General features: G+C 44.0%; 1 protein-coding gene across 17 annotated transcripts in view; it reads right to left on the bottom strand.

The window, feature by feature from the left end:
• Positions 1 to 12,570, bottom strand: part of DMD (dystrophin) — a 7,596,173-nt gene that overhangs the window by 307,669 nt on the left and 7,275,934 nt on the right. For all 17 annotated transcript variants that reach the window (XM_085622447.1, XM_085622454.1, XM_085622449.1 and 14 more), the window contains 2 exons: positions 11,650 to 11,735; positions 7,317 to 7,474 (listed from right to left, as the gene is read on the bottom strand). In XM_085622447.1, coding sequence (XP_085478573.1) covers positions 7,317 to 7,474; positions 11,650 to 11,735 — 244 coding nt within the window. The remainder of the gene's footprint in view (positions 1 to 7,316; positions 7,475 to 11,649; positions 11,736 to 12,570) is intronic.

Below are 12,570 nucleotides of genomic sequence, written 5' to 3'. Positions count from 1 at the left end.
AGCTGGAGCTACAGCGCCTGGAAGACAATGGGGCAATCGACCCCATCGAGAGTGCGGAATGGTTGGCGCCCTTGGTAGTCGCACGCAAGCCCAACGGGAAGGTGCGCCTCTGCTTATACCGGAGGGAACTCAACAAAAACATTATAGTGGACACATTTCCATTGCCCAAAATCAACGAAATGTTGGCCCAGACCAAAGGAATCAAATGGTTTTCCACCGTTGACCTCACAGCGGCGTACCATCAAATTTCGCTGCACCATCCTGTAGAAAACTAACATCCTTCATCACACCATTCGGCTGCTACAGGTTCCGGCAGATGCCCTTTGGTTTGGCATCCGCTGCAGCGGTGTTTCAGAAACTAATGCACAGGCTGTTCAAAGACATCAATGGAGTGCAATACTTCCAGGATGACATCCTGATTATGGGACAAACCAAACAAGATCATGATGCGAAACTCTTGCGTGTATTACGAATCCTATCACACAACGGCCTCACAGCAGAATGGGAAAAGTGCAAATTTGGCCTACACACAGTTACCTACTTGGGACACGAAATAAGCGACAAAGGGATCTCTCCCAAGCGTGCCAACGTGGAAGCAATCAAGTCAGCACCTACACCTCAAAACAAGGAAGAAGTTTGTTCCTTCTTAGGAATGGCTGAATTCTATAGTAAATTGGTGAAACATTTCGCCACCAAGACACACCATCTACGTCAGATACTTAAAGAAAAGAAATCCTTTAAATGGTCCACCGCCTCCAATGAGGAATTTCTACAAATCAAGGACGACATTTGCGCTGCCGTGCCTCTCCATGGCTTCGACCAAACTGCCCTCTCCATCCTCACCACGGATGCCAATGACAAAGGCTTGGGAGCAGTCCTGTCGCAGAAGTCCACGGACAGCGCGGTAACCACCATCAGTTTCGAGTCTCGCTCCCTCGCCCCCAATGAGGAGAAGTTCAACGTCATTGAGAAGGAAATGCTGGCGGCCATCTGGGCAATGGAAACATTTTGACAGTTTCTCTGGTGTTCCAGGTTCCTCCTCAGAACGGACCACAAGCCGCTGGTTACAGTTCTTGCGTCTCGTGGACACGCCAGTGCCACTCCGCGCATTGCTAAAATGACCCTCAGGTTGTTGGACTTCGTATATGATGTAGAATACATACCAGGCAACAATAACAAAGTAGTGGACTACCTCAGCAGATCGGCAGCAATGGAGGGTGCGCCCGCGCGAACAGAATGGGACAAGTACACGATAGCCTTCACTGATGATCAGGAGGAAGTCATAAGCGCACAAGACTGGAAGGCAGCGTATGAGAAAGACCCCCATCTCGAGACTATAAAACGATTCGTCACTCGGGGTGGCCAGAGAAGCACCACTTAGACACCGACCTCCGTAAATTCTGGGAACTGCAGAAAGAATTGTCCATTGGTGAGAATGCCATATTCCTCTTGCGAAGGGACATAGTGATCCCTCCACAACAATTAGTGGAACGCCTGCTCACGATCTTGCACGAGAGCCACTTGGGTATCGTGAAGACAAAACATCTAGTCAAACAATCGTATTGGTGGCCTACCGTTAACAGCCAGGTGGAGAAGCACGTAAGGGCATGCGAGCAGTGCAGCAACGCTGACAAAAAGCAAACCATGCTAAGACCACCCCTGGGGAAGTTCACCACCCCCACCAGTCCATGGGAAGAATTGTCGGTCGACATTCTAGGCCCCATTCTTGACTCGTGGGGCGTCCCCAAGTACGCCATTGTTCTGGTGGACCAATATTCCAAATGGCCGGAAGTAGAACTGTGCGAAAAAGCAGACACGGACAGGGTTGTAGCCTTCCTCACAGCCACATTCTTGAGAGAGGGAATACCGAAAGTCATCACATGCGACAACAGCCCCCAGTTCACGTCTGAGAAGTGGACGGCATTCACGAAACGGAATGGCATCGTGACCAAGCACACCCCGGTGTATCACCCAGCTGGGAATGGCCTCGCAGAGAGGTTCAACCGCGTGATCATGGGATCCGTGCAGGCTGCTATCAGCGCGGGAACGAATTGGGAGACGGAAATCAGACATACGGTATGGGCTTACCGCATTGCTCACAAAATGACAGGATACTGTCCGTTTAAGATTCTACGGGGCCGGGACCCGTTCACACGAGACAACACAGTGTGGATGAACCGGACGCTACAGAGTAAATGGTCCCCAACGGTGGTCCGCCGCAACTTGGAGAAGGCCCAGAAAATCTACACGGACCACTACGACAAACAGCACAAAGTAAAAGAAGTTTTGTTGGAACAAGGGGAGTGGGTCCGAGTGAAGTTGGCACAATTACGGAGAAAAGGCGACAGCAAGTTCAGCGCCCCTCTGCAAGTCAAGGAAACCTATTCACGATCAGCTTTATTAAGTGATGGCAAAGTATGGTCCCACAGCAGAATGGCCAAGTGCAATAAAGTAATCAGATGGGACAAGGGAGACGCCACATCACAAAATGGAAACACCAGTTGGGAGTCGGATTATTAAGAGCATGGACCAGAGACAGACACACAGAGAAACTGCACAACAGGAGACAGAGAAGACGAGAGAGGCAATACGCAGGAACTTAGGAGTCCGGAAGCTACACGACAACTTAGGCCACAAGAGGACCAGGGTATCGGCGAATCAGACACCAGGCGACAAACCTCCACAGTTCCCAATAGTGACCAGCACGAGAGTACAAGAGAAGCCAGAGCATACATGAGGGAGACACACGTGACACAAACAACCTCTACGCGCACCCGCACAGGCAGAGCAGTAGTGTTACCCAAAAGATATAGGGAGTTCGATATGAAATCTTGATGCCTTATGTGCTTTTCTCTTCCCCTCTGTTCCCTTTTCCTTTCTCCCCCCGTTATTATTGGCAAGCTTTTGAAACATGTTGCATATCTATGTCAGGGATCCCCTTTCCATCACACCCTTTTGTTGTTACAGTTCTTGTGTTGTGATGTTACCAAAGGGGGGAGATATGTGGTGTAGCGCTCCAGTCGTTACGACCACATCATGCCGCGAAGGATGCTGGGAGCGCCGGTGTCCATCTTCTACACGGAGGTATCTATGCGTGGGAATGACCCCGGCGCTCTCCCGTAGTGAAATAAAGTTAAACTCAACTTTACACGTGCACACTGTCTTGTGTGAAAGCCAGACCCTCACTACAAACCTCCATCCAAAATCATGGAGTCACGACCATAAAGTGACTCAATTGCTTAAAGTTCACACTTCAGCAATCAGTCCAATTCATGGCGTAGTAACAGGGCACCTTACATGCTGTGAGTGTGACTTCACCTGTCACGGCCCCCAAAATCTCCACTATCAAGACTAGCTACTAGCTGGGACCTGCATGATGCACGTCTGTCTACCACTAAACCTATGCCATTTCTATCTGCTTTTGTTGTACACAATGGAGGTTCAACAAGAACGTACGGAATCCGACACTTTCTTTATCATCTTAATTTAACAGGGCAGAAACGACAGTGTCAGTTGAAGTTCAGATTTCTCCAATTATGCATTCGCCAAAGCATAGCACCAAGAAAACTATTGTGTAACAGCTATTTTCAAATTATTTTAATATATTACAACAAAGCATATTTATACTTCATTGAACGGGATTCAATGAAGAGAGAGGACCATGATGATACCTGATCACATTACAGTAAATTTCTTATTACTCATGCAATGTGGTTGGTGAAAATCAGCCAATTAAATCTCAGTGCTGCTAGGTAGGTTTCAGTATCACAGTAGACCAGAGGTGTTCAACACTGCCCGACCACAGCAAGCTACATCTCATATTATAAGGTGATTCTCAAAGAATACATTTGTACTCAATGGCACTTACAACATTTTCTTGCACACTATGAAAGGACTGATAATGGCCAAGCTTGTGCTTCTTTCTGTTTGATGCCAATGGAGTCTGAAAGTATGGATCACACTGTCCTCCCTGGCAAACTAGAGAACATGTGCAGCATTGGTGGAACCGCAGTCTGATGACTCGAGGCTTTACCAGACTATGCTCACCAGGTGAAGTTGGGCTCCTACATTTTTAATCCGAAATATCAATGTAACTAAAGTAGTTTTCTTCGATGTCAAAGTTAGGCATAATGTTACATCCTCCACCAAGATTTGCACTGCATATATATATATGTATATTCAGGACGCTAGTGATCCTGCCCCTGCCCGGTCACTACAATTAATAATGTGGGGTACATTTTTATAGATTAAAAAAGAACAATTATTTTTCCCATGTGAACACGGCTAGACCATTGAGATGATCAGCACGTTGCAGAGATGTCACTGAATTACCATTCTAAAGGCTCTGAAAAAGACGATTTAAAAAAAGAATTAAAACACTATAACATGACCAATAAAAAAAAAGAATTAAAACACTACAACAGGACCATGAAGATTAGCAATAAAGGCAACAGGCAACGTCTCATGAAAATCCCCTTTGTGGTGGGGGCTGGAGAGCCGAAAGTGAGAGAAACAGCGGGCATGTGTGAGAGAGTGTACATATAGAAATGCCTCCAAACACTGGTGGATGGGAAATTTTAATATTCTAAATCTAGTACTGAAAAATTTAGCAAAATGCCTAGGGCATCAAACGATGCAGTTTCCCCGAATGCTTTATGATTGGAGTTGGCATAGTAAATAACCCGCTCCTTCGTGTTGCTTTCCTTAAACAGAAATAAGACCATTGCAGAAAAGAACAGAGGAGATAAAATGGTTCGCACACCAAAGTGTGCTCTTGTCTGATGCGCCCACGTATTTTTTCTGTCCCCTCTGAGTTCCCAGAAAAGGGGAGAAAAAAAAAGATGGGACTATATTTACATGTTTTTTGCCCATGCACGACAAGCAGCAGAGACACTGGAGCCCTAATGAGGTCCAGACATTGGGGGGAGGGGGGGGTGGGGGGGAAGGGGGGGTTGAGCAAAACAAAATGGCAGTCTATTACACACACGCACACAGCCCCAGGAGAAGCTCTAGAACGTTACCAGAACTTCCAGCCCTACCAAGTATAATGCTTAATAGTAATGTCCTCGCATCCCCCACAGGACTGCAGATTATTACGTAAATGTGTGGCACTTGCTAATGGAGGCTGCGCCTACAAGAAAGGTAAGCTGACCGTGTGCGTAAGCTGTGCTGCTTTCAGGTAACTGACATGCAAAGTATTTTTAATTACAGTGCCATATCATGCAGGCCTGGCAGCCTTAGCCCTCCCTGGTCTGCACTGTTCCTTGGACACTTTGTTAGAGGCCCACTCCTTTGTTGTACAGTGTAGTAGTAACTGTTACTAGTGAGTGGAGGAGACTGCAGTGAAAGGCCTTTCTCCTGCCCATATCCTCAAGGCTGGACTGGCCGTAGCGGGCCCCGGTGGGCCAGAGGGATGGGGGCAGGTTTTGTGCCCGTGGGGGGCGGTTACATCACAGTGATGCAATTTTGGCCCCCTATAACTAAAGCAGGAGCAGTGCTTCTTGCTAGCACCCCTATATCCCAATCCCACCCCCTGCTCCCAGGGCCAGTCGAGCAGCAATCTGTCAGGGCTGGCTGCTGTTCCCGGTCCGATCCCCACCCTCCCCTTGGAGCAAAGTCATCCAAGTCCCAATAACATATATGGCCACAGATTCAGGAGCTGCTTAAGAGTGCACAAGCGAGGGTCAATGAACAGTACATCTCTTTATACAGTGCAAAGAAAGACACGTTTTACGTCATTTGTTAGACTAAAATGCTGTTGAGCCCCCTTACTGATTTTCGTTAGACTAAAATGAATTTGACCACTCCTACTGACTTAAATATGAAACGAGGGTAAAAATTAATCACAAGTCCTAGTGTGCTACATAGGGGAAGGTGTGACAGAAATTAAAATCCTTCGAAACTTCTCAAAAAATGTATGATCCAATAAAAGCGGTGGGCACAGCAATTTTATGAACTGTCACAAACCAGACAGTTCGGGGTTCACGGTAGGATGACTAGCTACTGTTTTTTGTTTCCGTGGTAGGCAATCGGCGAAATGTTACCACAACATCATATCGCATTTCTCTTCCCTATACTGCGGAATGAAAAAAATGCAAAAAAACAACACCTAGCCCAATCAGAACACTGAGATTTATCCATCTCCAGGCAGAAAGTCTTACATTTTAACTTAAAGTCCCAATCACGCCATGCTAGAACGAGTCAGAGTGTGGACAAGAGTCAAAGGCGGGTTCAAAGTGATCCAGGCAAGGAACAGTCTGGTTTCCCATCCATGTAGATCACAGTTGCACGCGAGCCCCCTGAGGTTTGAAGTTACACACGGTGGACAGCGCTGCATCTGTTTTAGGGCTATTTTCATATCATTACATTGCACAAAAGCAGTAGTTTTTTTTAAATATAAGGGCTTATTCACAATAAAGTGTCGCTCAAAGTGCCCAACATAAAAGGGTTTGAACGTCACACATAGGGACACTGAAAACATGGAAATGTCCCTCATAAGCAAACTTAAAACTTAGCAGCTATGCACATCCTGCTTTGATGACCCGTATAAAGACAGATCAAGGCACAGGAACGACATAAAACATGCATAACTTACATGGAAGTACTTTGGGATTTTAAAACACAAACAGAGCTAAAGCCGCTGTGGCGTGACTTTACTATTGCGAAAGAACAACTACTGTAAAGATATATATAAACACACACACACACACATTATATTTGTTAAAACGGCCAGCTTTATAACGATCAGTTCTTTCACCCTACAATGTCCCATGCTTGTTTTCTAAAAGTAAACTCTACATTTATTACTTCGTAATCCTGTGATGAACCAATGCCCTTTCCGTTTCCATAACAATTTAAACACAGGCTCGGAAAAAATCATAGACATACCACTAACCCGAGAAACTAACTTGTCTTGCCCTTTTAAATATAAATCAGTTGTAATAGTGAGCCCCATACACCCCAGGGCCGGGGTTATTTATCAGGCAACGTTTTTCTTCAAACCACCATTGCTAATCATGAAGCAAATAAATCTTTAAAAACCATCTGTCTGAAGGCTTTTAATTTACTAGAGCCCCGTTCTCACTGTGTGCCACACTACTTATTAAGCAGGAAAAAGATGCCTTCGGAGTAAGGCAGGCCAAGGCGGCAGATTAGTGAACTATAATGAGAAATTCTAGTAAACAATTCCAGGCAGGGAAGTAATATCCATTTATTTCCTTACTGTATTAAAAATGCATAGCTATAGAAACGCTGGAGTCAGGTGGAAGAAGAAGAAGAAAACAAAACTGGAAGGAAAACAGAATCAATTTGCTTACAAATTGGAAGCAGCTCCGAACGCTGGGCTCAATGTTGCTGCCGCCAAAGGACGCCACCTCTCCCAGCTGCCGGGGGATCTGGATGGAGTCGTGCAAGAGAAGGCCCAATCTGCGCTGGTCACAGAACCCACTGGAACTTGCCACTTGTTTAAACAAATCTGTGGGAAAGATGCGATAGGAGTTACTGCAGCGGCAACATGAAATTAAGAAAAGTCATCGAATCCAAGTGTCTTCAAGTCCAACTCAAAAGAAATTGGAATCAAGAAGTAGATGCCACCTGGAAACTCCTGAGAGCCACAGCATCTTAGAGGTTTTGACAAATTAACAAAAATGTCCCAGTACCCAAACAAATATCTGGTCACGCAACATTTTGAAGAATCACTGCAAAACTGGAACATCTTGAGTTTGTCCTGCCTAAATCCTATGATGGTATCCTGAAAATAACGTGACAAATAAGTGGGGGTTGGAGTCTCGAAGCAGTTTCTACTTCAAGCATGGTTCTCAATAATGGGGCATGCCAGCTGTTAAGCCTAGCTTGACGCTGGTAGTGCATGGTGTTCTCAAGTTTGGGGCTATGCGGATGATATTTATAGTCGAATGGACTAAATTCTAATTGGTGATTTTGAGGACATCAAGGAACTCACACAAGGCACTCATTTTCAGGGCGCATTTGACTGTGAAAATGCATGCTGTGTCTCCTTGGACACCTCACTAGTGGATTTCCAGCTACAGGGCGTGAGCCTCTGAAACAGCAGATTCATTGATGTATAGCCCCGCCCCCCGAGGCCTGCATTCAAGACCCTCATGCTGCTCGCCTTTGACTGCAAGAGTGAAGGTGGAAGTAGCATTGACAGAGACCATGAGACCAGAGACCATGAGACTTATTTTCCATCTGCAAAAATAATCCACCCTGCAACACCAACAACATGACAGACTTTACCACCCAAGTATAAGTATGGAGTTGACTGGACAACTCAAGAAATGAAATGCTGTTGAATCCTTGCACATGCTACTCAGCAACAGAACATAATAGAATATTTAGTCACCTGGCCGGGCATTACTGAGCCACTGATCTTCTGACAATAGCACTGGGAACATTATTCTTATAGAAGGTATACTGAAAACATTATTCTGGTGGAAGCGCCTTCTGTAGGTATTACTCTACCAAACTGGGAGGATGTTCCTACATGAAATGTAACTTGTATTCATGCAGCACACAAACTGCCCAAGCTTTAAGTGGAGCAGAGGTTCCTGGAATGATAGTGAGTGTGGTCATGGAAACGTACGCCAGTCCTTCGCTTTAATAGAAGGGCCAATGACGGGCTTGCATCATGGAAAGGAAAAGGCGAATAAGGTAGACGATAAATGGACATCCTACCAACACTGTGCCATTGGTTGAGCTGTTGCTTAAGAGAGAAGTTAGCAAGTAGCTTTTCTCAGGGATATGACAGGCTTTTGAACTTACAGGCAAAAGTGACTGAAGCAATACATTTTTAAAGTTTTGGGGAAAATGAAAAGGCAGCAAAAAGGTGCTGTGAGTTTAGAAAGCAATATGGAAATCTCTAGGTAATAGTCACTCTTACTATAACTTTAAAATTACGCACAGCAAACATCCATTTGTAAACAATAAATTAAACAACCGGATAAAGTGGCAACATCAAAAACGACAATCAAATAACTTGGCAAATGTAAAAGTTAAAATACAGATTTATGAAGAAATTGACTCAGCCAATGTCTGCTACGGGCCTTATTCACAAAGACGTCCTAAATTTCTTGTTGCGCACATGTACTCCTACAACTTGTGGAGGTGTCCCTCTTTTGACCCTATTTACAGGTGGTAGGGCAACATGCCATTGTGCCATCCTCTGATGTTCTCTTAGCCTCAGGGGCTTCCAGTTCTAGATGACTAGTCATTCAGCAATCTTCATATTTCACACCCCTATATAGATTGTCAAAGTTGTGTAGTTGCCTATACTACTCCCTCACAACCCATTACAAGGAGTATGGATCTTTCCACTGCAAACCAATCATCAACGTGATTTGGGTTTACATTGCTAGAGTCAGTAGACAAACTATTCCTTAGCACAGGAAAATAGGCATAAGGGTAAAAAAAGCTGTAACAATGCCGCTATTGACCTACGTTTCCTCATTGTTTTATTCCAGATTACATTGACAAGGTTCCTAATCAGTTTGGAAACGTATAATTAAATGGCAAACAATACTGAGACGGAGAGTTGGCCCTTTTTGAAAGCCAAGAACAGAGTTTTTTTCCATAGTGAGATGTCATACGTCAGGTCATACACTAATCAACTATAAAGAAATTAAAAGCTAACCAACATCTATTTACTTTTACTAGGTCCAGTCCACTTGAGATGCTCTTGAACGCCTTTGTGATGACAAATCAATAATCAGTTTAAAATGTAGCATGATCCTCGAGTCTTCTTTGCATGTAGGAAAATACATAATGCGAATAATTCACAGTAGACAAAGGCTTGGTGAAAGCATTGCATTATAACAGACTGTGTGGACTGCAATCATAGGCAATATTTTTTCACCGCTGGGGTATAAAAATATACTATAAACACTGGAATGTTGAGATTTTCATCAAAGGCAATGAAGTGGCTCTGGGCCACTAATGGCCGATACGGACCTTCGAATCCAACACTCTAATACTTGTTTTTCTGTTTCTCCCTGTTTATTAAAAAAAAAAAAAAAGTATGCACTCAGTGTGTAGAATGTTCTAATAACCTCAGGCTACACTGGTTGCCAAAGGCTCTCTCCCTTGTTACAGGCCTGAGATTTCTCCTAACCAATCCTGAGACTGCTCTCACCAGCATGAGAGCAGAACCAAGACAGCCAGCCAAGAAGGCATGCACACTTTAAAATGAAGTGCGCAGCTCACGGCTGCAACTCAGCAGCAGTGATCCTGCTCGGTCCCGACACTCGGTTCAGGATGGGTGGACGAAAAAATAAAATGGTAATAAACTAACTTTATTACCATTTTATTTTTCATCTCTGGAGCTTTCCTGGTCGGCATTTTTGGCAGTGGGGCGACCCGCCTCCGCTCTCACGGAGGAGTCGCCCCTGGGGATGTGTCAGGTTGAGCAAGGTTGGCTGTTTGGAATAAATCTATTTGAATAACAGACCGTGATGTTGTGCAAATTATGTGTCAATTAAAATACTGAATAATGTAGCAGAGCGATTTTTGAGGACTATTTGCTAATTGAGCATTGGGATTTAAATGGATTGTTGTTTAATGGTATATGTTTCTTGTAACACAATAAATAAATTATCTAAGTATTTTACTCTGTAAATGTGTCAAACATTAGGTGAAATAATACAGACTAAGTACACAACTAGAGCAAAGAGCAATTTATACTGATGTGTCCTCTTTTAGGTTGAGCCTGGACAGAGCATGCACTGCTCTGCGAGACATGCTGTATTCAGGTATGAACTTGAAGCTTCACCCATATTTTTCATTGGCTTGTGTCATTGTCCTTTGTAAACTGTGGCTTTTTATTGGTCAAAAGACTTAGTAGTCTCTCCTTAGTACTGCCTTGTAACCCCCATGTGTTACTTAGGGAACTTTAATTACAGCCTCCGAGCACTATTTTTTGCGAAATGGTTTTCACCTGCCTGCTGTTGAAGCGCTTTATTTCTTTTTAAAAATCATAGCACGGCACGCCACACTGATACGTTCGGGGGCCGCACCTTTGGTTAGTTTGCCACGCCGAATGCAGCCACATGGCTTTTTTTCTATTTCGGAACTTTTTTTTGGTTTACAAGCACACCATGCTGCGTTTTCATGTTAAAGCCAGTCGCGCCCCTTTCCTTAGAATAGACGAGTCTCAAGAAAGGGGCGCAGTCGCTATTAAAGTGAAAGAACATCATAGGGTGCTTTTACAAAAAAAAGCATTTGCAATGCAATAGGTCTCATTCGCATTGCTGGAACGGTTCTGTTAACAATGGTAGAAGTCAAGCCACTGCTCTATACCAAGAAGCAGTGAGGAAAAAGCCTATATAAAGCCGAGAGATGCGTCAATGATAGAACTGTGGTCGAAAATAAAAGAAATTGCATATTTTTGTCTTCCGTTTTTTCCTGCGACTGTGGCACAAATTGGGTCCCATCATAGAAAAACATGCTTTCTGTTGTGAATTACATAGGACTTCTTTTAAAACACTATTCCATACATCGAGTACTGCAATCAGCAGAGTGCACAAAACATTAAATTGCATGACTTTTTCCATTAACGTATATTTCTTCACTGATTCTATCACCTCCTCATTCAAAAGCAAGGGGACACATGGAGAGGATATAAGAGAAATTACTTACATCTATATTTATCTTCTAAATGTGCTTTACACAGAGAAACGACGCCGGTCTTGAAGGACAGGACCCGGATCCTTCCTGTTCGACCCCTACGGACAAGAACCAAAGAAGAGACACATCACTGACAGAGCCTAGTCATCTGCTTTAGACAGGATTTGCTTGGGAGTTTGGTTTTCTCTTTTAATTGGCATTCTACATTGCTACTGGCTCTTCCCTAAGGTATTATCATCTTTACTTGCATGATACAATTTCACATTCAAAATAAGCAGGACTATTAAAAATCCATTCAATGAAGCTGCCTCTCAAAGTGTATTTTATAGCAGCCCAGGGAGAACCATAAACCCGCACTGACAGGGTGGATCTATTAAAGCTTTGCTTCCAAGAAACTGACTTGTGTTCAGCATGATGATGTGTTGGATTGAAGAGTTTGCTTATGTCGTGAGAGGAGTGGCCCATTTTTTCAAAATTATTTTTACGCGCATCACGTATTGTACGTGGCAGTCAAAGAGATAGCACAGAAAAAGAACAGCTACTAATTTAGCATTTCGTTTTAAACCTACAGGTGGGATCCAGTGAACAATGTCATTACACAGCTCAAAACCTGAGCCGGCTTTATCAATATCAAAGGACAGATCTAGAACGCTTAGTGTGGTTTACTGTTCATGACTTTTCTCTTCACTGAATGGCCCCTTTAATTGTAATATCACGATCTTCATTATATAAAAACACAACCAACTGGGTGGCGGCTGTTATATTACTCTGGGTGGTAGGGCCCTAAGTGGCAAGTGGATACAGGCACATCTCAGGTCTTGGTTCCCTTTCCCTTCTCTCCAAGAATAATGATGAAAAGTAGACCCAACAAGATGTTGGTCCACTCTTCACTGATGCTTTCAATGGGTCTTCTAGATCCAGTACTGAATCTTG

The sequence above is a fragment of the Triturus cristatus genome, chromosome 8, assembly GCF_964204655.1.
Source record: "Triturus cristatus chromosome 8, aTriCri1.1, whole genome shotgun sequence".
Taxonomy (NCBI): Eukaryota; Metazoa; Chordata; class Amphibia; order Caudata; family Salamandridae; genus Triturus; species Triturus cristatus.
Note: the sequence above shows the minus strand (reverse complement) of the source record. Positions and strands in the feature narration are given on the sequence as shown.